General features: G+C 44.9%; 2 protein-coding genes across 6 annotated transcripts in view; one reads left to right on the forward strand and one right to left on the reverse strand.

The window, feature by feature from the left end:
- Positions 1–21,346, forward strand: part of SIK2 (salt inducible kinase 2) — a 123,246-nt gene extending 101,900 nt beyond the window's left edge. For both annotated transcript variants that reach the window (NM_001131291.1, XM_054523544.2), the window contains 8 exon segments: positions 398–550; positions 7,579–7,743; positions 15,074–15,302; positions 15,777–16,061; positions 16,198–16,361; positions 17,123–17,233; positions 17,958–18,049; positions 18,789–21,346. In NM_001131291.1, coding sequence (NP_001124763.1) covers positions 398–550; positions 7,579–7,743; positions 15,074–15,302; positions 15,777–16,061; positions 16,198–16,361; positions 17,123–17,233; positions 17,958–18,049; positions 18,789–19,419 — 1,830 coding nt within the window. In that variant the 3' untranslated portion in view covers positions 19,420–21,346.
- Positions 21,347–22,208: 862 nt separating this feature from the next.
- Positions 22,209–25,138, reverse strand: part of PPP2R1B (protein phosphatase 2 scaffold subunit Abeta) — a 39,334-nt gene continuing 36,404 nt past the window's right edge. For 2 of the 4 annotated variants that reach the window (XM_024254769.3, XM_024254770.2), the window contains one exon: positions 22,209–22,353. In XM_024254769.3, the coding sequence (XP_024110537.1) occupies positions 22,261–22,353 (93 nt within the window). In that variant the 3' untranslated portion in view covers positions 22,209–22,260. Of the gene's footprint in view, positions 22,354–23,196; positions 24,975–25,138 lie in introns of those variants that run through there. The other 2 variants (XM_054525050.2, XM_024254772.2) reach the window with 2 other exon arrangements.

The following is a 25,138-nucleotide window of genomic DNA, read 5'->3' on the forward strand; positions in this document are numbered from 1 at the left end:
TGTTGAAGCCATGGAATCAGAGCCTCGGGCTCAGGTTGCTAACTGACCTTACACCACCGTTACAGCTATGCGATGGGGCCATATGGCAGCATTGGGGAATGTCTACATGAAACAATGATGGCATTTTCTCTGACTGGAGAAAAATAAATGGATCTTGTTAATGTAAAAGGGCTAGTAAACCCATTTAAAGGGATCATCCTTTATATAATTAATACTAGAGACTTGAAGTTTTCTGCCTTCCAGTCACAATTTTGGAGCAGCTTTCATCTTGAGACACTTTGTTTTTCACCCTATTTTTAAGAGCACACAATTTCTTTCCTCTTTTTTTTTAGGCATGTGTAGATCATTGCATTGGTCTTTACAGTTCTTTGCCTTTACCACTTGTTTTTTATTTCAGTCTTTGCAGAACAAGAGCTATAATCACTTTGCTGCCATTTATTTCTTGTTGGTGGAGCGCCTGAAATCACATAGGAGCAGTTTCCCAGTGGAGCAGAGACTTGATGGCCGCCAGCGTCGGCCTAGCACCATTGCTGAGCAAACAGTTGCCAAGGTAATGCCCCCTTAGCTGAGAGTCTTATCTGTGCATGTGCCTGTTCACGTTTGATAGATTTTTCATCTTATACGCAGGGTTAGGATTTCATCCTCTACACTCCGTTTTTCTGTAAAGTTTCTGCCTGCCATTCACTAGATTCTCAAATGTTTTAGCACTTTCTCATTTTTAAGGCTTAACTTTATTTCAAACAGTTTTTAAAAAATTTTTTCATCATTCACAATGTTGAGAATTACTGTCACTAGCCTTTACATTCAATTCCATTTAACAAATTTTTATTGCAGATTTACCACGTGCGAGCTTCTATTCTTAGGCACTGTTGGGGGTAGGATATATAAACTACAGTCATTGCCCTCAGAGACATCGTGCTATAAAAATGAAATAAGACAAGATCATAAACAACCATCATTCAAAATAGGGAAAGATGAGAGCTGTAGCAGAGCAGGGACGGGGAGAGAGGGGCACATCTGAACGGGGAAATGGCATGTAAGACACATCTTCACAGATGGGGAGGACTTGGTCAGTGGTGAGTTGAAGCATTATTGTGAAGAGTTTTGAATGCCAAGGTAAAGAGTTTACTTACAATTCAGGAAGCAACAAGGACCTACTGAAGGCTGCTAAGCTGAAAAGTGATACAATTCTATCCATGCTTTAAGCTAATTAATCTGGTAGCATTATGAAGGATGGGTCAGGTAGAGAAAAGAAGAAATTTGGAGAGAGCAGTTAGGAGAGTGTTACAGTAGAGACAAGAAGTACCAAAGGCTTAAACTAATAGGGCACTGTTGGAAGTAGAAAAGAAGGAGCAAGTATAAGAACGATTTCAGAGGTAGACTCTGTATGAAGTTAGCAATGGTTCGGAGAGGCAGCTCAGTGTGGTGGTTAGAAGCAGGGACTCTGGAGCAGATCCCAAATTCTGCCACTTCCTGCTATGTGACATTTTAAGTTTCTTAAGGTCTTTTTGTTCCTTGGTTTCCCAAATGTGTAATGGGGATAATAATAGAATGCTATGACAATTAAATTAGTTAATATCTGTGAAATAGTTAATATTTGTGAAATACTATATGCCTGGCACATAGTAAGTGCTATGTAAGCACTTGTTATATAAAGTAATAAATAAATGTTGGGGAGGAAGGGACAATATGACTTAGAGATGCCTCTGTTCTTGAGCCAGAGCCTGAGAAAATAGGGGTGGCATTAACTCAGTTGCTCAGGAGGAAGATGTGGATCTTGATCCGAGGAGAGAGGCTGGGGCTAGAAATTTGGGAATCATCCAGAGGTTGAGATGAATGGTTGGTTAGTATGCTCCACTGACTTTCCTGTCTTTTTCTGTGAGTGACTTTGTTCAAAACAAAAATAAGGGCAGAAGAGTTTTGACTTTGTATTTCTTTGGCAGTTTTACAAAATTTACAGGATTATAATAAAATTTTGCATTGGCATCTACAGAGTATGTTTTAAAAAGGAGAATTAAATCTTCTTGATTTTAGTAGATAAATGGTATATTTTGTTATACATACTTTATATATAAAATAAGAGTATTGGCTGGGCACGGTGGCTCACACCTGTAATCCCAGCACTTTGGGAGGCCGAGGCGGGTGGATCACAAGGTCACTAGATCAAGATCATCCTGGCCAACATGGTGAAACCCCGTCTCTACTAAAAATACAAAAATTAGCCGAGTGTGGCAGCGCGCACTTGTAGTCCCAGCTACTCGGGAGGCTGAGGCAGGAGAATCGCTTGAACCTGGGAGGCAGAGGTTGCAGTGAGCCAAGATCCCGCCACTGCACTCCAGCCTGGGTGACAGAGCAAGACTCCGTCTCAAAAAAAAAAAAGTGAGTATTGATACAGATGTAAGTAAAATAATGTGTCGATATAGTTCCAGATACTTGAGTTAGAGTATCTTTGAGCACTTGGAAATCTTCAAAGTTGAATGGTATTGCTTTCAAGACCGAGAAAGAAGCAGATAAAATGAAAAACATGTAAGATGTAGTGGAACTCCTTCCTTCTTGCAAATGCCACTAGACAAAAGGATAGGAAGCTGGAAAGCCCCCAGAGCCAGCAGGCTTTCCCTGCCAAGTTTCTTTATTCTTCTTAAACATTACGCAAGCGAGGGGGTGGTGAGGGGTTATATAAACAGTTGTTCCTGAGCACGTGCATGTGTTATTGTACACGATATCCTTTCATGTCTAGACTATGAGCAAATTCTCCGGCATATCTCAAATTATATTTAATTTGGCTTAGGGTTCAGATACATAACGTGACTTCTTATGTTCGATAATTTTTTTAAATTACCAAGCACTCTGTGTCCCTTTTACTTTATGCATTGACCCAAGTCTCAATGGAACCTGCTTAGTGTAACTGAAAATGCTTCTACTTCAAATGGAATCTTCAATGCTCATTCACATGCTTGCCTGAGAGCCTTCCGGATGCTGAGCAACAGGTCCCCTCCTCTCAGAGATTTCACATTTTGAGTTTTAGTGTTGAACTTGTTAAAAAATAGACTTCTGTTTTTATGGATATAAATGTGCCTAAAGTTTTAGTAAAGCCTTCTCACTTTAATTCCTTGATATTCTAATTTTTTTAAAAGAAGTGGCAAATCACTTGTTTCTTGATATAGTAGCAAAAATATTGAGGAAACAACATGATCCAGTCAATACAAAGATAATGTGAGCTGTGGAATCATGCAGACCTTGGGTTCCACACCAAGCTGAGTGACTTCGGGCAAGTCAGCGTCTCTGAGCTCCTGTGCCCTTAAATACAGAGTGGGAACAGCAATACATACTTCATTAGATTGCTACCAAGATACAATTAGTTAACCTGTACCAGGAATTTAGTTAAACAAATAGAGCACTGACGTGCGAGGCACAGTCCTAGCCACTGTGGCTTCAGAAGTACCCTGGAAACAGTCACTCCCCTTAAGAAGTTCATAGCCTAGTTACAAAATACCCATTATGGCCGGGCGCGGTTGCTCATGACTGTAATCCTGGCACTTTGGGAGGCCAAGGCAGGTGGTTTGCTTGAACCCAAGAGTTTGAGACCAGCCTGGGCAACATGGTGAAACGCCATCCTACTAAAAATACAAAAATTAGCCAGTTATGGTAGTGCGTGCCTCTAATCCCAGCTATGTGGGAGGCTGAGGCAGGAAAATTGCTTGAACCCAGGAGACAGAGGTTGCAGTGAGCCGAGATCACACCACTGCATTCCAGTCTGGGCGACACAGTGAGGTTCTGTCCCAAAAAGTAAAACATAAAAAAAAAAAAATAAAGTACCCATTATTATTATTTAGACAACAGTAGGATTCCCATCTTAGATTTGGAGTGCTTATGTTTGCTGTATAACATGCAGAAAGTATTAGATCTAATTGAGTTCAGACTATTTAGAAAAAATATGTCATATCTTTTTCTCATACATTCTAACCACTAGTTTTGGTGGGGTTTTGGGGGAGGTTTTGTTTTTGAGATGGGGTCTCGCTGTGTCACCAAGGCCAGAGCACAGTGGCAATCACAGCTCACTTTAGCCTCAACCTCCTGGGCTCAGGCGATTCTCCCACCTCAGCTTCCCAAGTAGCTGGGACCACAAGTGCATGCCACCACGCCCAGCTAATTATTGTTTTATTTTTTTGTGGAGATAGGGTCTTGCTATGTTGCCTAGGCTGGTCTCGAACTCCTGGGCTCAAGTAATCGTCCTACTGTGGCCTCCCGAAGTGTTGGGATTGCAGGGCCTGATGAAGGTCACACAATTAGTGCCTAACCACTGGTTTTTAACAGTCCTTCCACTGCAAGTTTCCATCAGCTGGAAACAAACAAGAATGAAACAATCACCTCCAATTCTTTAATTACTGTTTAGAGGTTGCCCTTCACAACAGGTTGTGCCTGTTTGCTAGGGCTGCCATAACAAAATACCGCAGACCTAGTGGCTTAAACAACGGAAATTATTTTCTCACAGTTTGGGAGGCTGGAAATCAGGATGAGGGTGCCCTGAGGGTTGCTACCTGGTGAGGCCTGTCTTCTTGGCTTGTAGCTGGCTGTCTTTTCACTGGCTTTTTTCTCTGCGCAAGTGTGGAGAGAAAGATGGCTGGTGTCTCTCCCTCCTCTTACAAGGACACCTGCTGTGTGGGATCAGGGCCCCAACCTCAGGACCTCATTTAACCTTAATTACCGTCTTCAAGGCCCTGTCTCCAGATATAGCCACATTAGTGGTGAGGGGCTCAACTTGTGGATTTTGGCAGGATACAATTCAGGTCATAACAAGTACTTGCCTATTGGAATAGTAACGATTTTCCCATAGGAAAGAACATTATTTTCATTTTAATGGTTCTGGAAAGCACAAAGTCCAAAGAAGAGATTCAAAGCACTAAACATGTGGTCTAAAGAGTGATCACAATTGGTTGGACATAATTATGGTGTATTGACACTCTTAAAGAATATCTTGATAATATCTGCTTCCTTGGGATATTGACCATCTATTTATTTAATATTTGCTAATCAACTGTGTAATGCTGAGCATGCTGTCTGTATATTTATACCCTGTCTGTATATTTAAAAAGACTCTTTTAGTCCCCTCAGTGATCACAAGACTCCTAAAACCCACCATATTTCCTAGGAAGTGATTGTCACAACAAAAAGCGTTATTCCTTGATCCTGTCTATTATTCCTCTAACCGAGTTCACAGTCAGCTGTAGTAGTCCAGGTCGGATGTGAACACTGTCAATGACAGTGTGCTACGCTTGGTCTGGCACAGCACCGTCTGGCCATTTAAAGCGTCCAAGCTAGTGAGAGTCAGGAACGGAGCAGCGTGTCGTAGTTAGGGCGTGGGCATCTCATTTCCACATAGCACCCTCGGTCATGCATTGCCCTAATAATTCAGACTACCTTCGTAGAGAAGGAGCAGTCTAATAAAGTTGGGAAGTAGAAATCCATTCTTCAGTTTTATCCTTTGATTGAAAAGCTATTGATGGGGGTAAGAAGAATGTAGCAAATATACTTTAGTGGGAAGTGTAAATTTTACATATTGACTAGATAAAAATTTCACATAGTAGCTAGATAATTTAAATGCCTGACATTTGAAAGGAAAAAGTTGTTTAACCTCAGAAGTGGCACAGAATGTAAGCTTGAGGAATGACAACACAAGGAAAGCTATTTCTTTATCACACTCTGAATGGTATGCAGTTGTTTACTTGTTTATTTGTTTTGGCGCATCCATACCATTCTGACACTTTGCTAATGCTACTTTATCTTATACAGTATAGCCAATGATATTAATATTGGAATATACCAAATATAAAGTATGTTGAAAATATATTCAGAGTATATTCAAATATAAAATATATTTCTAACATATCCATCCATCCTTGAAAATCATCAATCCGAGATTCTAACTAGGAACCATTAGTATTTGAGAACGAGACTGCATTCATTTTGCAGTCTAATTCTTACATTCTTGTGATCATTTGGAGGCTTTAGGAAGAAGGGGAAAGGAGGAATTAATGTTACTGAGTTAAGGACATTGCATGTTACCTTTTACAGTCCTGACTTCACTGTGAAGTTGGCATTGTGCTCTCACAGTTGAAGAAGATAAGTTTCAGAGAAGTTAGAAAACCTGATTAAGGTCACACAATTTGTAAGTGATAGAGCCAGGAATCAAACTCAGGTCTCGGAAGAGGAGAAGCTAGAATCTCATACCATTTTGTCCCTTTGATTTGTTTGAATTTAAAATTCACCATCCTGTATCCCTTGAAATAACTATAGCCGGAAAGATATAGGCCGTCCTTCTGCCTTTCGTAGTCTAGTATGATGATTGTTTTCTCAGATGTGGTACAGTGCCTGTTGTATTCAAAACACATCTAATAAATTATTCTGATAGTTTTGAAGGGATGGTGATGAAAGGATCATTCAGCAGCTTCATCTTTAAAATCAATCTTTGCCGATTGTCATAAGGACAAATTCTCTTTTAAATGAATTTTTTTTTTTTTTTTTGAGATGGAGTCTTGCTCTGTCGGCCAGGCTGGAGTGCAGTGGCACAATCTTGGCTCACTGCAAGCTCCGCCTCCCGGGTTCACACCATGCTCCTGCCTCAGCCTCCCAAGTAGCTGGGACTACAGGTGCCCGCCACCACACCCAGCTAATTTTTTTTTTTGTATTTTTAGTAGAGATGGGGTTTCACCATGTTAGCCAGGATGGTCTCGATCTCCTGATCTCGTGATCCACCCGCCTTGGCCTCCCAAAGTGCTGGGATTACAGGCATGAGCCACCGCGCCTGGTATGAAATAATTTTTTAAAAGAAGCATTTGTAATGCTTGTTTCCCTAGAGTAGTTAACAAAGGAGACATGAGAACAGACTTCAAACCATCAGGAGCTTTCTATAGTGGGTTGACTTTAAAAACATAGCTTGCAGTAAGCGTGTCTCCTTCCACTGGGCCAGCAGGCTGAGTCCAGGCTGTGCATCTCCTTGAAGGAAGGAAGATGTTCCTGTCACCCCATGTGACTGCTGCTTCTCTTTCTTCCTCTTCGCATACACCCTACCAATAAATATATACCATCTCACCTACACCAAAAAGGCAGGTAGGGCAGGCAGAGACACAGCACTGACTCCAGCGTCCCTTGTGTTGTAGTTACTTGTGGGTGTGTATATATCTGTCCCTGGTTTAATTCTGAGCTCCTATGATTTTTCTATTCTTTATCTGTCTGGGTATTATATTTAAAGAAAGAGACAAATATGTTTGTTGAATTGAATGAGGAACATTCTTGATTCCTCACAAAAGCTAGCTTTCTCGTCACCTGCATGAAAGTCAAGCATCCCCTCAAGAGGCAGAAATGAAACTCTGTACGACCCTCTTTCAGAGTAACCGATGGCTGAGTCTGCTTCAGATCACTGCCTGCACCATATATATATTTCACTAAATCTTTCTGGAGTTTCCAATAAATATTCATTCTTTAATTGCCACAGGAAGAATTATTTTATTCTTAGAACTTTGTGTATTTATAGAGAAGGTATTCATGTTCCCAAACTGTCTGTTCTTGCCATATTTACAGGCACAGACTGTGGGGCTCCCAGTGACCATGCATTCACCGAACATGAGGCTGCTGCGATCTGCCCTCCTCCCCCAGGCATCCAACGTGGAGGCCTTTTCATTTCCAGCATCTGGCTGTCAGGCGGAAACTGCATTCATGGAAGAAGAGTGTGTGGACACTCCAAAGGTACGGCTACGTTTGAGAGTCTCGGAACTGGCAGTTTGGCGAGAGATTCCAGTTTGGTCCACAAGTGTTGTATTTTGGCTTTATTGAACTTTATCATTTCCTGAAGTCACTCAGGAGTGACGCTTTTGTGGAGAAAAACCTAAGAGCAGTGTCCAGGCTCAACTCTTGTCAGTGTTTATCATTACGACCAGTGTGACCATTACGTAATTTGTCAGACCTCGTGGACTTCTGAAAAGTCCTCCCCGTCTTTCTCCCTCACTAATTCCTTCTCTCTTCAAGTTTCCAGATCTCTCACAAGTGTTTGGTTTGTTTGTTTGCTTGTTTTTTCCCTAACAAATTAATGCTAAAAACAAAAAAATTAACTTTCATGCCAAATTGGGCTTTGTTTATTACTATTGCCGCTCTTCTGCATAGGTACCTCAGGTACAAAATGATGGGCCATCTTTTGTGATCAGTTATACATGTTTTTTTGTCCAATTTGGAAATGTTTAAAAGTTAGCGTGCTGGGCCAGGCACAGTGGCTCAAGCCTGTAATCCCAGCACTTTGGGAGGCGGAGGAGGGCAGATTGCCTGAGCTCAGGAGTTCCAGACCACCTTGGGCAACATGGTGAAACTCCATCTCTACTAAAATACAAAAAATTAGCCAGGCGTGGTGGTACACACCTGTAATCCGAGCTACTCAGGAGGCTGAGGCATGAGAATGGCTTGAGCCCGGGGGGCCGAGGTTGCAGTTGAGCCAAGATCGCAGCACCACACTCCAGCCTGGGTGACAGAGTGAGACTCCATCTCAAAAAATTAATAAATTAATAAAAATAAAAGTGTGTGGAAGGAAGTTGGCATTTAGGATACAGAAGATGACAGCTTCTCTCATTCATAGATGTCTCTTTAACTTCCAATGTGTATTATATATGCTTAGCATAAGCGATGTATAGAAGATCATGATAATGAGTAGTAGAGTGTCATAGAAAACACAGGTCTTGGAGCGTGTTCAAAATAGACCTCCTCTTAGTGTGAACTTGGGCCACGTAACAAAACTCTTTGAACCTCAGTTTTCTCTTATATAAAATGAGAACACCAACTTTATGAGACTATTATGAGGATTAATTGAGATAATGTGTGTGAGGTTTGGGACAGATTATAGATAATAAATAATGGTTTCCTGTCTTTTTAGCCTCTTTAGGTAATAAAAAGATGAGTGAGACATGAACTCTGCCTCTCAGAGTCCACTATAGCCTAGGAGAAGAAACATTATACATACTGAAAGACAGCGCCAGTTGCTAAATAAATTGATAAAAGATAAAATATGGGCCGGGCACGGTGGCTTACGCCTGTAATCCCAGCACTTTGGGAGGCCAAGGCTGACAGATCATGAGGTCAGGAGTTCAAGACCAGCGTGGCCAACATGGCGAAACTCCGTCTCTACTAAAAATACAAAAATTAGCTGGGGGAGGTTGCGGGCGCCTGTAATCCCAGCTACTCGGGAGGCTGAGGCAAGAGAATTGCTTGAACCCAGGAGGTGGAGGTTGCAGTGAGCCGAGATCGTGCCATTGCATGCCAGCCCAGGCGACAATGCAAGACTGCATCTCAAAAAAAAAAAAAAAAAAAAAAAGATAAAATATGATCAGTCCTTTAAGGAAGTATAAATCAGAACGAGGCAGGGGGAGTTGCTTTTAGCTATTTGATCAGGAAAGTCCGGTTTAACCGTCAGAACTGAGGATTGAAAGGCGGGTAGACCCAGGACAGGTGGCTGGAAACCGGGGGTGGGGAGTGATGTCTACAGTGGAGACAAGACTAAAAAAGCAAGTACTAGGGAAGCCTAAGTCCATCTCCGTAGAGAAGGGTTCAGATGGTCTGAGGAAAAGGGCACGTGCAGGGAAGCTGTGTGAAATAAAGATGGAGGAGGTTAGCGTTAAATGGCAAGCCAAGAAATTTAGATGTTTTCCCTAAGCGAGTGCTTTCAATATGGGGATAGGTTTTGGTATCAGTTTAAACAACTGAAGGAACAGTTGTTAGGGGAGTAGGAAACTGCTGAAGATATTTGAGCAAGGAAGCTCTGGGATCCATGTTGCACATCAGAAAGTTAGCCTGCATATCAGTGTGTGCGCCCCGGTGCAGGGGAGAAACTGGTGACCAGGAAGACAGCTTAGAGCACGTGTCCAGGAGGGAGGTGATGGGGCCTGAACTAGAATAGTGGCAGATAGAGATGGTGCAGATAAAATTGATAGAATATTAAGGTCTAGGGAGAAGTCCAAACCAGTAACAAGATTTTGAGCCTAGATGGAGGGTGAGAGCCATTTTCAGAAATGGAGAACTAAAGGCAGGGCAGATTCAAGAAGGCCGACCAGGAGTTCAGCCAAGCGTAGCCCACAGCAGGCAGCTCAGTGCGAGGCTGCCACAAGCCGGTGTTGAGCTGAGTTGTTGACCGAAAGGATTTAGTGTCTGGGCCCCTAAGGATGAGTCCACTGCCTGGGGACAGTCTTTCTTCTCTGCCTGTGGTGGCTACTACAGTCCCACTCAGAAACTTAGACATAAATTAAGGCAGGTCATTCATTTATTTTAAAGATGTAATTCCCTCAAAAGAATTAAAATGCAGTTGACTCAAGGCTTGTCTGAGGGCATCAGGCCTAAAACACAGATTGGGCACTGACTGCTGTATTATATAGGGCAAGCTATTTTTAAAGCTTGCGATTGTTACTGTAACCAGAAAACAGGCAGGAAATGAATGATTTTGCAAAAGATATAGACAGGAGCTAGATGGTATATTTGCATTTGTAGGAAGAGCAGTGCCATGCTGGAGCTGGTCACCCACACTGGCAATGCCATGCTGGTACTCAGCCAGGCCATAGACATCCTCCGGGCTTCTTTGTGGACCATTTTATTTATGTCAGCAAAAATGCTTGTCCCTCTTCCCTCCCTAAGACCTCTTTCTTGGGGCCCATAAACAAGTGCACACACACACACAGAAAATCTATCAGAGACACAGTTCCCTTTTTATTGAGACTGCCTCATGTGCATTTACTGTAACACCCATTTGTTGTTTTCTGATTGATGCTTCATAGCTGCGTGTATTGATACTTGCATTTCTCCTCTCACCTGGGGACAGGTATTGTGCATCTCAAAGAGACTTCAGCTCTCCTTCCCTCCCAGAAATCTTCAGTGCTTAAAACTGTCAGTAAAATCCCTTAGGGAGTCTGAATGGAAACTTTGGTTTGCAGTTTCAAAAAAATATTCCCTTTCTGAGATAGTCGCCCAACTCTAGATAAGAATGGTTGGATCAGGTGCTCCAAACAGGAACTGAGATCCACAGGTGACATGGGGGCCATATGGGAGGGCAGATGCATAAACCCTGTAGAATAAATCTCCTTCGAGTATCTCTTTTTAATAAGGAATTTTGTATACATACATACACACACATACTTGAGTCATTTTTAGCTTTTTTTTTTTTTTTTTTTTTTTTTAGCTCATTGCAACCTCCACCCCCCGGGTTCAAGCAATTCTCCTGCCTCAGACTCCTGAGTAGCTGGGACTACAGGCACCCGCCACCACACCCAACTAAGTTTTGTACTTTTAGTAGAGATGGGGTTTTGCCATGTTGGCCAGGCTGGTCTCGAACTCCTGCCCTCAGGTGATCTGCCCGCCTTGGCCTCCCAAAGTACTGGGATTACAGGCATGAGCCACCATGTCCAGCCCATTTTTAGCATTTTTATTTGAAATGTAATAAAAGGATTTTCCGAATTACCCCCTTCATAGCTGGATAGCAGAAGGGAACTATGAGGGTAAACCCTGAAAATGCAGATACAGTGGAGGTGTTTTGTGTCTACTTACATTTTTAATAACTTTTTTTATGACAAAGGTAGTACACACAAGGTCTGAAAAGGATATACATCTGGCCAGGTGCGGTGGCTCACGCCTGTAATCCAGCACTTTGGGAGGCTGGGTGGATCACCTGAGGTCAGGAGTTCAAGAACAGCCTGGCCAACATGGCAAAACCCCAGCTCTACTAAAAATACAAAAATTAGCCAGGCATGGTGGTGAGCACCTGTAATCCCAGCTACTGAGGAGGCTGAGGCAGGAGAATCACTTGAACCCGGGAGTTGGAGGTTGCAGTGAGCCCAGATTGCACCACTGCGCTCCAGCCTGGGCGACAGAGTGAGACTCTGTCTCACCAAAAAAAGAAAAAAGAAGAAAAATCATATCAATGAAAAATCAAGTCATTGTTTTCTAGCTGTCCCAGGATAAAATCGAACTCAGCAAATATTTTGTAATAAAAGACATAATTCCTCTTGTAGTCTAGATGAGAAAATAAATGTATAAACTGACAATTTAAGTAAAACCGTAAATTCAGGGGTACTGCCGGGTATTTTGTGTGACTCAGTAAAAATATTAAGGATAAAAAAAGAACCTGCATGAAAAGAAACACTGAACAGACAACCCACAGAATGAGAGAACATTTTTGCAATCTATCCATCTGACAAAGGTCTAATATCCAGTCCATAAGGAACTTAAACAAATTTACAAGAAAGAACCCCATTAAAAAGTGGGCAAAGGACAAGAACAGACACTTCTGAAAAGAAAACCTCATGCAGCCAACAAACATATGAAAAAAAGCTCAACAGCGGCCGGCTGCAGTGGCTCACGCCTGTAATCCCAGCACTTTGGGAGGCCGAGACGGGCGGATCACAAGGTCAGGAGATCGAGACCATCCTGGCTAACACGGTGAAACCGTCTCTACTAAAAATGTAAAAAAAAATTAACCGGGCGTGGTGGCGGGCGCCTGTAGTCCCAGCTACTCAGGAGGCTGAGGCAGGAGAATGGCGTGAACCTGGGAGGCGGAGCTTGCAGTGAGCCGAGATCGCGCCACTGCACTCCAGAGCCTGGGTGACAGAGCGAGACTCCATCTCAAAAAAAAAAGCTCAACATCACTGATCATTAGAGAAATGAAAATCAACACCACAATGAGATACTATCTCATGCCAGTCAGAATGGCAATTATTAAAAAGTCAAGAACAACAGATACTGGCCTGGTTGCGGAGAGAAAGGAACACTTCTACACTGTTAGTGGGAGTGTAAATTAGTTCAACCATTGTGGAAGACAGTGTGGCAATTCCTCAAGGATCTAGAAGCAGAAATACCATTTGACCCAGCAATCCCAATACTGGGTATATACCCAAAGGAACGTAAATCATTCTATTATAAAGATACATGCACGAGTCTGCTCATTGCAGCTCTATTCACAACAGCAAAGACATGGAATCAACCCAAATGCCCATCAGTGATAGACTGGATAAAGAAAATGTGGTACATATACACTGTGGAATGCTATGCAGCCATAGAAAGGAATGAGATCATGTCCCTTGCAGGGACATGAATGGAGCTAGAAGCCATTATCCTCAGCTGAACAGAAAACCAAACACCACATGTTCTCACTTATAAGTAGGAGTTGAATGGACACATGGAGGGGAACAACACACACTGGGGCCTGTTGTGGGGGCAGTGGGAGGGAGAGCATCAGGAAGAATAGCTGATGCATGCAGGGCCTAATACCTAGGTGATGGGTTGATAGGTGCAGCAAACCACCATGACACACATTTACCTATGTAACAAACGGGCACATCCTGCACATGTACCCTGGAACTTAAAAATTGAAGAAAAAAAAAGAACCTGCTTATATGGCTTATCCTATAAGAAATGTCTGGTAAAATTTTGACGGAGGCCGTAAGTGTAAGGATGCTCAATAGATAATTAATTAATTATCTTTTTTTCTCTGTTGGCTTATTCATTTCTAAACCATTCTTGGCTAGTTTTAGAAAATTGTATTAGTAGAGAGTTAAGGAGCTTAGAGGTATGAATGTAAGTTCTCAAACAGCCATTCTTTCTTGCAAGGAAACTATTAAGTTTAGTCAAAAAGGAAAGTTTATCTGGGGAAGGACCAAGGAGAGAGCAAGACTTGCTGGCCAGGTTTCAGAGTTTTGCTTTCTGTTGCCATGGGGAAGGTTGGCCAGTGTGGAAAGGAAGCATTTACCACGCTTCCTCTTAAATGACCGCTCATCGCTTTAAAACCCTGTAATGCATTAGCCACCTTACCCGAGTGAGGGCTATAGCCCAGAACGGATTTTATGGAATAACCTTCCCCTCCCTGCAGCAAACAAAGATCTGAGTCACCCTAGTCTCCTTCTCCAAATAAAGGGCCTCGCAGCGCCTTCAGATTGGCTGCCATAAGAGGAAAGTTTCCTGTGTGTCTGGCAAAGGGAAACCCCACACCACCTCTCACATACATGAGCTTCTCCTGCTTCCAAAGGGAACAGTAGCTCTACCCAGTGTTTTCCAGGTGAAAGTACTGCTTAGAACTCAGCGTCTTATGACTGGCTGTTCCTGAGCAGCTATTCATAGGAGAAAATGGATTGATTTCCACGGGGGAATAGTTAAGGTAATGAGGTAAATAATTACCTCCTCACAGGGGCCTTTACCAGCCAGAACTTGCAACCACAACCCCCCTGCTAGTATGCTGTTCTGCCTGCCATTAGGCGGTTTGCGTGGCAACTGCATGGGAAGGGCCAGTGCTTGCGGGGAGTTATGCTGCACTCACCCCTGTGGGATAGGAACCATCGATAACGTACATGTTGCTGGAGGAGACAGAATTCAGTGCACTGGGGCTTATTAGCCTCTGCTGGAATTTTGGGCCAGTGAGCCCTTTGTTATTCTACAATGGAAGGCTTTGGCTATCTGCCATTTGAATTTTTTTCAATCCTTTTTGTGTTATCAGTCTGTCTATATAGAATTCTTACTGTCCATTCCCCAGGCCCATAGAACCAATTAAAGACTAAATCAAATGGGCAGGTACTTAAATTATGAACATACAAGTCTTTCTAAAACCTTCCAGTATGTTTGTGGTTGAAAAATAGAAGAATCTTGGTGACTACCCCTTTTTTTTAAGCAATGAGCCATGTAGTTTAAAAAAAAAAAAAAAACTCATCATCCCCCTCTTCATTTCCCTTATTAAAAAAAAAAATAATAACTGGTAGGCCTCAAACTAATATACCCCTGTTCTTCTGGAAACCACTAAAAAAGTTGTTTATTGTAATAATGATGACTCAGAGAAACCTGGGCAGCAGTGCCAGTTCGGGTCATCATGGGCTTCTGTCTCTCTCTGAGTCCTGCAGTTGACTTGCCTTCACTTCTAATCTATGTGTTCTCATGCATAATAAATATGTGCATGTTTAAATATTTCACTTAATTTCTAGTTTGCCACAAGTCTTGACATGTTTTCCTTTGTGGATTTTTCTGTCTCAGCAGTGCAGAAACTGAGTTTCCTCTCTCCCCTGGCGTTTAGGTCAATGGCTGTCTGCTTGACCCTGTGCCTCCTGTCCTGGTGCGGAAGGGATGCCAGTCACTGCCCAGCAACATGATGGAGACCTCCATTGACGAAGGGCTGGAGACAGAAGGAGAGGCCGAGGAAGACCCCGCTCATGCCTTTGAGGCATTTCAGTCCACACGCAGCGGGCAGAGACGGCACACTCTGTCAGAAGTGACCAATCAACTGGTCGTGATGCCTGGGGCAGGTACGGTAGAGGAGCGACACTAGCTTGAGTCTTCATGGCATCATCTCATACTCCAATCGCCAACAAGTGATCATGATGCCAGCCAACTCCTAAAATTGAGTCGATAGCTTATTCCTTTATGGAACAGATTCAGCAGGTATAGCAGACACAGCCTGGCAGCAGCTATCAAAGGTGAATTGAAATGTCTCTGAGTTGGCTCCCGTAGTCCCCAGGATTCATCTGGGTGCCACGTGATTGATCAGGGACTCTGGCTTTTTTGGACTGGCTGAGATCTTACAGATGCCACTTCTGGAGTGTTTTCCCCACTAAACTTGAAGATGACTAAATTGGCCAGTAAAAGGGCTCTGAAAAGATGTTTTCATTGGAAATTAAGGACATGGTAGCTGTCAAGACTCAAGCTGGTTATGCTTTGTACCCTATGTTCCAAGAAGATGCTATTGCTGTTGGTTTTATCTGTTCTGTTTTCTCTTAAAGGGAAAATTTTCTCCATGAATGACAGCCCCTCCCTTGACAGCGTGGACTCTGAGTATGATATGGGGTCTGTTCAGAGGGACCTGAACTTTCTGGAAGACAACCCTTCCCTTAAGGACATCATGTTAGCCAATCAGCCTTCACCCCGGATGACATCTCCCTTCATAAGCCTGAGACCTACCAACCCAGCCATGCAGGCTCTGAGCTCCCAGAAACGAGAGGTCCACAACAGGTCTCCAGTGAGCTTCAGAGAGGGCCGCAGAGCATCAGATACCTCCCTCACCCAGGGTGAGCACTTCCTCCTCTGCTTTTTGAAACTCGCGTTGTAGGAGAGCAGTTTCTTGCCATCTTGGTGTGGTCACCTGTGGTCACTGAAAGGCCTTGTATTTTAGTTAAACTGTTTGGTCTTCGTGCTTTCTTTCAGGAATTGTAGCATTTAGACAACATCTTCAGAATCTGGCTAGAACCAAAGGAATTCTAGAGTTGAACAAAGTGCAGTTGCTGTATGAACAAATAGGACCGGAGGCGGACCCTAACCTGGCACCGGCGGCTTCTCAGCTCCAGGACCTTGCTAGCAGCTGCCCTCAGGTGGGTACCTTAGGCCCTTCCCTCAATGGCTCTGTGAGGATGAGGTGTGAGTTTGTCCTGAAGATGGTCATTTTCACTTAGAGGATTTCCTCCAGTCCTGGAGCAAACAGGTTCTTTGGGAAAACCCACAGCTTCTTTGCCTTGTTTTTGCCACCTGCCACTGACGGGTTCAACCCATCCACGCTGCTTCCAAGTGATCAATACCAGATGGAAGCCTGGACACTCTCAAGCTGTTTTTGGCTCACGGGGCAGAGTACAGATGAGCGACCTCTTACAGTCGCCCTTGAACTCCCCTTCTCCCGCCACACACACACAAATGAAAAATAATGAACTACACCCAAATGAGAAGCTTCTCACCACTACTTTTGATGTGGTATCACTTTAGTAAATATTACAAGTGGATTATTCATACTAAAAATACAATAAATACTGCTACTTACCTGATTTTATTTTGAGCCTATTTTCAGTGCATCCAAGAGGATTATAGTTCAAGGCCCACATGAAGGCCATGGCCTCCTGGTGACACCAAGAGCCTTTGCTCTAGTACTGACTAGGTAATTGTTAACTAGAGATAATACACGCATAAATGTTCTGCAGAGTAATGAGCCCTCAGCCTACTGGCTCTGTAAAAGCTTTGAGTATCAGTAAGTCTCAATGGAGTTGGAATTCCTCTTGGACATTTGCAAAGGTGCTCCAGCTAAGAACTGAGACGTTTTTCCCCATGGGGAATTGAAAATTGTTTCCACCCCCTTGCTCCTCAGGAGGAAGTTTCTCAGCAGCAGGAAAGCGTCTCCACTCTCCCTGCCAGTGTGCATCCCCAGCTGTCCCCACGGCAGAGCCTGGAGACCCAGTACCTGCAGCACAGACTCCAGGTGGGTCCTTATCCTTGCGAGTCCACCTCACTCTGCTCATCCAGAATCTATTCTTCTGCAAAGCAGAAACCTGTTTTGCCTGGCATTTATTTAGGGTAGCTGCTTGATTCCTTATAGGCAAGTAGCTTTGACTCTGTACTTGCAGTTTCTAGAAACGTGTTCAGATTTAGCTTTATGCTGTGTGTTGGTGGTGGGAAAGGCTTTGTCCTCAAGCCCCACGAAAGGATATGCCACTGAGGGCTGGGAATGGGAGACCTGGCTTCTTTCTTTCTAATTGTATTCCTCTTAATGAGTAAAAAATAAAATGAAAACCTTAAGTCTGCAGAATTTCTACATGGGCTTTCTATGTTGGTACATAAAAATCTTAAAAAGTGATAAAGCATAGATCCCGTAAAGGATGAATCATTCATTCAGCGGGTGCTGGGGCCTTTGCTCTCAAGATCTAACTCCACCTTTCTCGTTGCTTTTTAATGTCCATGAGCCTCACAGTCCTAGTGGACTTTTGGAAATGGAGTGGAAAAAGGAAGTAGGTGAGGTCAGAGATGGCCCAGGCCTGCGGGCCCGATGCTCCTTCAGGGTCTCAGGGAGTAAATGTTAGTCCCTTCACCCCGTGTGGATTCTGTAGAATGCAGTTGGATTCATCCTGCAGGCAGAAGCACATCTGATGACTGCATCCTAGGTGACAGCACATTGTCACGCTCATGTTGTTTTTCTGCTCTTCCAGAAGCCCAGCCTTCTGTCAAAGGCCCAGAACACCTGTCAGCTTTATTGCAAAGAACCACCGCGGAGCCTTGAGCAGCAGCTGCAGGAACATAGGTGAGAAGGGGACTTTGGCCAAAGAAGTTGCTTCCTTTTCTGGAAGCCTTGAGAACACTGAATGTGTTGTCCTTTCCCTCTCACGTTAGCCACTACTAGGAAAATAGGTTTTCTGCATGTGTCACGGGCCCTCTGAGCATGATTACTAAGAGGATATCTCAGTATCCATGGAGGATGGTCCTGCTGGGCACTGGCAGCCCTACGGTGTACTTTGTTTTCCTTTTCTTCTAGCTTTTCCTCTTTGGGGTATGACTAGCTCCAAGCTTTCACAGTCAGTGGCCCAAAGTATGGAGGTGGGGTAGGCGGCACAGGAGCCTTCCGTCCTCCCTTACTATCATGTGTGCCCACAGCCTCGCTAGTAGAAGCAGCTTGGCCAAGGTAGACCTACCCTAATCAATCCATCAACTGCAGACACCTGCAGAGGCCAAGGTGTGATTCTCTCCCCTTCTAGCCTCTCCAGAAGGGAAATCATCCTCTCACTGTATAAAGGAAAAAACTCGGAGTCAGAGAAAATGCATTCCTGCTCACGTTAGCACTGAAGGATCATCAGAACTGGGGGGCAAAACATGAGTTTAGGTTTAAGAGACCCAACACAATTGGTTCCCATTCCCACTTGTTTTTGCTGACATGAGAGAGACTTAAGTAGAAGACTGAAGCTAGTGACTGGTATTGCATTTACATTAAAATTGCCATCACTTGAGAAGATTTAAAATTCTTTCCTTTGATATTACCAATTTAGGCTCCAGCAGAAGCGACTCTTTCTTCAGAAGCAGTCTCAACTGCAGGCCTATTTTAATCAGATGCAGATAGCAGAGAGCTCCTATCCACAGCCAAGTCAGCAGCTGCCCCTTCCCCGCCAGGAGACTCCACCGCCTTCTCAGCAGGCCCCACCGTTCAGCCTGACCCAGCCCCTGAGCCCTGTCCTGGAGCCTTCCTCCGAGCAGATGCAATACAGCCCTTTCCTCAGCCAGTACCAAGAGATGCAGCTTCAGCCCCTGCCCTCCACTTCCAGTCCCCGGGCTGCTCCTCTGCCCACACAGCTACAGCAGCAGCAGCCGCCACCGCCACCACCACCTCCACCACCACGACAGCCAGGAGCTGCCCCAGCCCCCTTACAGTTCTCCTATCAGACTTGTGAGCTGCCAAGCGCTGCTTCCCCTGCGCCAGACTATCCCACTCCCTGTCAGTATCCTGTGGATGGAGCCCAGCAGAGCGACCTAACGGGGCCAGACTGTCCCAGAAGCCCAGGACTGCAAGAGGCCCCCTCCAGCTATGACCCACTAGCCCTCTCTGAGCTACCTGGACTCTTTGATTGTGAAATGCTAGACGCTGTGGATCCACAACACAACGGGTATGTCCTGGTGAATTAAGTCTCAGCACAGGAATTGAGGTGGGTCAGGTGAAGGAAGAGTGTATGTTCCTATTTTTATTCCAGCCTTTTAAATTTAAAGCTTATTTTCTTGCCCTCTCCCTAATGGGGAGAAATCTAGTCACCCAACTGGAATCAGAGGGCCTGGCTGGGGTGGATGTTGCTTCCTCCTAGTTCTGCCCCACCACAAAGTTTTCTGTGGCAAGTGCTGGAACATAGTTGTAGGCTGAGGCTCCTGCCCTTCGGTCGAGTGGAGCAAGCTCTCGAGGGCGGCACTGACAAATGTGTTCCTAAGAAGACATTCAGACCCAGGTCTTATGCAGGATTACATCCGTTTATTATCAAGGGCAACCTTGGTGAAAGCAGAAAAGGTGTGTGCTATTACATATATATGGGGGAAAAAAGGCAATATATTTTTCACTGAAGCTGAGCAACCACATATTGCTACAAGGCAAATCAAGAAGACATCAGGAAATCAGATGCACAGGAAATAAAGGAAAGCTGTGCTTTGTCATTGAATCCTAAGTTCTTAGCTGCTGATGCAAGTTGTCCCCCAAGGCCATCACAAAGCAGTGGGGCATGAGCTCTGTTTCAGGGGCCACTAAATAACAGCTGGTATTGACCCCAGAGACTGCCTTCATCTCCATTTGGAAGCAGGTGACACACCCCTTCAGAAGGTGCCCTGGGTTGCCGAGTGTCAGAATATACTCAGGACTCCAGAGGTGTCACACGTGGAACTGACTGACAGGAGACCCGCCACCGTGGAGGCAGGGGGCAAGAAACTCAAGAACGCATCAAGAGCACCAGCCCTGGGCCAGGGAAGACAGGCTCTTCCTGCAGTTTCTCGTGGACACTGCTGGCTTGGGGGCAGTCGGTCTCCAGGGTACCTGTTGTCTCTTTTCCGATGTAATAACTACTTTGACCTTACACTATATGTTGCTAGTAGTTTATTGAGCTTTGTATATTTGGACAGTTTCATATAGGGCTTAGAGATTTTAAGGACACGATAAATGAACTTTTCCATCCCATGTGAAGTGGTAGTGCGGTGCCTTTCCCCCAGATCATGCTTTAATTCTTTCTTTTCTGTAGAAACCAACAGTTTCCATTTATGTCAATGCTAAATCCAAAGTCACTTCAGAGTTTGTTTTCCACCATGTGGGAATCAGCATTCTTAATTTCCTTAAAGTTTTGACTTGTAATGAAATGTTCAAGTATTACAGCAATATTCAAAGAACCACAGATGTGTTAACCATTTAAGCAGATCATCTGCCAAACATTATATTACTAATAAAACTTAACCAACACTTACAATTCAGTCATCAAAGTAAGTAAAAATTAGATGCTACAGCTAGCTTACTGTATCCCTAGAAATGATGAATAATTTGCCATTTGGACAGTTAACATCCAGGTGTTACAAAGTCAGTGTTAATTCTAAAGATGATCGTTTCTGCCCTTTATAATGGCTTGTCCCATCAGCAGATGAAATGTGTGTTAAGCACAAAGCATCTTCCTTAAAGCACAAAGAGAGGGACTAACTGATGCTGCATCTAGAAAACACCTTTAAGTTGCCTTTCCTCTTTGTAGTTAGTGTCCAGGCAGGTGACGTGTGGAAAGTCTAGGGGGTTCCATTCTGGCCATGCGAGCCCAGCTCCTACCAACGTCGGTAACTTGAGCAGTCCCTATTGCTGGCCAGAGACTGCCTGGTCGCCAGCGCTCACCATGGGTTCCAGGATGCTTCGCAGAGGCACTGTGCTCGCGGTTGGACTCGGTGTCACTGGGAAAGGGCAGTGTGGGGACTGTCATTTTTGTGATTTAATAACACACAGTGAAAATCCAGGAAGAATGAATTAAGCTCCTTCTGGGAGTTGTTTATTCCTGCTCGTGCTTAAGATGATTTCGTGAAATAAAGAACGTCATTTCATTTAAGAGATCATTTCATTAAGATCTCTAATCTGTTTTGAGTCTTTGCAAAATAGCCAGTTATAAAATGGGGCTTGATTTGTTTAGACTGAAGGAAGACGTTTTCCCAAAATATACTACAGAAGTGCTGCAATATTTGCGATATTAAAATGCCTCCAGGTTGAAAATGGGGGCCACTCATTTCAGAACTGCAGGAATGGTGTAGTTACAGATCGACATGAACTCCTGCCCCGCCCCCCCCCCCAACAATGCCATGAGCTGCTTAGCCCAGGAGACCTGGGAGCTATGGCAGGACGGTTAGGCCAACCGATGAGGGACTGCAGAGAGGCTACTGGAAGGTTAAGGACCCAGAGAGAAATCGAGAGGTGCCCTACAGCAGCCAGGCCTATCAGGAGCCGTCAGACACAGCAGCGGCGTGGACACCGGCCTGATGCAGAACATGACCCCTCCTGCTGGGACCTGTGTTGTAAGCTCCTATTTGCTTATATCTTATTTCAAGCAGAAATCAATAAATTCCATAACCCTCTGTATTGACTGCAACGTAAGCTGCTGAGGAGACTGGTTCTGTTGGTCAGTCAGGTGTTTGCTCAGCCCTGTCTGATCACCTGTGCTGCTCTGTCCCTAACTAGTGACCCATGGAAGCTTCCAAGCAGTTTTCTCTTCATCACTACTAACAAAACACTAAGAAGGCTTAGTATCGCTCTTTTTCTGCGGGGCTACTCTGAAGTACTGACTTGCTTTCCAGTCTGATTCACATTAGCAGTGTGTACACTACTGTATCATCATCAGCTTCATGACCCTGTAAACCAGGCTCCTCTGAAGAGACTTTGGTGAGATGAACGTGAGGTAAAAATTTCATTCGGCAAAAAGTGCAATATGTGTGGTACTTTATTTTTTATGTTCTTTTTTTTAATCCGGGGTATTAGTCTGTGCTTTGGGAGAAATGCACTAGCTCTGCAATTTCCAGCTGGGCAAGTGTGTCTCTAGTATCTCCATGCAACTGATACACTGGTCCCTGTAAGGCAAATAGCATGTTAGCCCAACAGGAAGAGGGGGCCCACTTTCACATTCCTGGTGACACTGACCGTCCCCAGCTGCCCCCTCGCCACCTCTGCCTGCACTGCCCTCTGTCACCATGGGAAAAGAAGGAGGCCGATGGTTCTCTACACCAACCACCTTGAGAATCCCTGGGTGGGAGAGCATCAGGGCCCACCAGGGGAGAGGGGATGGGGCTTAGGGACTCTTCATGCCCATCTGAGCAAACCCCTTCTCTCTTCCATCCACTTTTGCCTCCTAGGAAAGAAAAAGTCAGTGGCCCTTTCTTCCTCAGATATCAAGAACTCCCAAGTGTTTAAACCATATGCTGGAGTCAGTGGGTGGGACAGACAGGAGCCCAAGACTGAAGCCAGCCCTTGCCTCTTGTGCCCCTTCCCAACTCTGGTGCTGGAGTAATGGGGTGCTCTGTATTTTGATGGGAAGCAAGGGGGGACCCCCTGTAGGAGTATCGGCCTCTCCCCTGCCCCCACCCTCTCTCGTGGACCGAAGTCTCCAGCAGAAGGGACTCATCATGAGACTGACCGATTCCCCCACCTCCACCCACACACCGAGTGTCATCAGTCCTAAAGGCAGGGAAACGCTCACAGAATTCTGCCCATGGGTTAGACGTGAGGAGAAGGATATTCCCAGCTCCAGAGTGATTAGGTGATCAGCCGGAAACTAAGGCAAGGTGACAAGCAGCAGCCTGGAGTCACAGTTGGTCCCAGGCGTGTGGGCACTAAAGCAGCCTCTGAAGACATGCGGGCAGTTGAGGATGCAAGGACAGAGTGAGTGAGCGGCGCTCCTTTTTGGGGTCCTCCAGCCTCTAGTCAAGCCCCAGGTTCGTAAATATGTTTGTATTACATTTTAAAACCTGTATCAACAGTCACATTTAAGCTCCCTATTGGTTTAAAGAAAATTCTTACTCCAGATAACTTTTTCCCATTTGACCTCCTGTAGAGACAATATGCAGTGTGTCATTTCACAGTATCAGTCCCTGTGAACAGTGGCTGACACCAGTGCTGGGGCTGACCTGCTACACTCGAACTCCTAAACTGGGCTGCCTCTACTGCCTCCTGGGAAGCCACCCGAGCCACTCAGTCTCTTTGTGCCTAAACATCAAAGGTGAAAATTGGAGAACAGGGAGGCTTGTAAGTTGGAGTCATTGTACAGGCAGGGATCTTTGATCATGTTGTTGCTTCTGGAATTTATTTAACTTTTTTTTTTTTTTTTTTTTTGAGACAGAGTCTCGCTCTGTCACCCAGGCTGGAGTGCAGTGGCGCAATTTCAGCTCACTGCAACCGCCACCTCCTGGGTTCAAGCCATTCTCCTGCCTCAGCCTCCCAAGTAGCTGGGACTACAGGTGTGTGCCACCGCATCCAGCTAGTTTGTGTATTTTTAGTAGAGATGGGGTTTCACCATGTTGTCCAGGCTGATCTCGAACTCCTGACCTCAGGTGATCCACCCACCTTGGCCTCCCAAAGTGCTGGGATTACAGGCGTGAGCCACCGCACCCGACCAGGAATTTTTTTATAGAACTTATCTTCAGAGCAATGTATGAGAGACGAGCAGTATCGGCCGGGCGCAGTGGCTCACGCCTGTAATCCCAACACCTTGGGAGGCCAAGGCAGGCAGATCACGAGGTCAGGAGATTGAGACCATCCTAACACAGTGAAACTCCGTCTCTACTAAAAATACAAAAAATTAGCCGGGCGTGGTGGCGGGCACCTGTAGTCCCAGCTACTCAGGAGGCTGAGGCAGGACCATGGCGTGAACCCGGGAGGTGGAGCTTGCAGTGAGCCAAGATTGTGCCACTGCACTCCAGCCTGGGCGACAGAGCGAGACTCCACCTCAAAAAAAAAAAAAAAAGACGAGCAGTATCATCTGCCTCTGTTTCTAAACTGGACAAAGAGATTTCTTAAAGTTTCTGTCTCCCTTCTGACAGGTTCTACAGTGTGGTCTGAAGCACCTGTAATGTCAGAGCCCTTGTCTGGCCCTTGGTGGCAGGTGAACGAGGGCAGTGGAGCCTCTCACCTCCCAGTAGCCTCTCACATTCTTATTTTACCATTTTTGTCCTAATTAAGGTAGCCTAGCTGATTCTAGAAGACTAACAGCCATCCTACGTGCACCCCCACCTTGTGTCCACATCTTCTCCAGGCAGGTTTCAATCTATCAGCAGACTCAGGCACACACTGGGGCACAGATAGAGAACCAGGCGGCAGCAGTGCCCGCAGACCCACCCAGGGAGAGCTTTGCTGGGTTCTGCCCAGATACTCCGCTCGCCCACCCACAAGGGAGCAATAGCTTATATTTGTACATTAGTTTTACCAAGCACTTTCACAAGTACTCTCTTCTAATCCTCACAACAATTCTATGAAATTAGTTGGGGAGATACTGTCCTTATTTTTCACAGCTGAAGAAACCAAAGCTCTGGGAAGTTTGTGACTTCTCTGAGATCACAGCTGGTGATAGGAGGAGCTGGGACACGCGCTTGGGTTGACTGGCTTCTGGTTTTGGTTCTCTGGCTTCTAGCTCTGGAAGAAGCCCTCTCTTTCCCTTCTCTTTCCTCAGTAGCATCTGACTCTTTTCATAAGCAAACAGCTGTATAAACAAAGCCCCCATTTTGGTCAAGCACAGGGTGAATGTGACATTGTTCCCACAACCTTATTCTCCACTCAACAGCCGCCTGGCTTTGGGGAAGAGGCCGCCTTCAGGTGACAGTGCAGCTGTCCAGGTGGCCGTGCACTGAGCCAGGCTGAGGGAGA

The sequence above is a fragment of the Pongo abelii genome, chromosome 9 (assembly GCF_028885655.2).
Source record: "Pongo abelii isolate AG06213 chromosome 9, NHGRI_mPonAbe1-v2.0_pri, whole genome shotgun sequence".
In the NCBI taxonomy this organism is placed as follows: Eukaryota; Metazoa; Chordata; class Mammalia; order Primates; family Hominidae; genus Pongo; species Pongo abelii.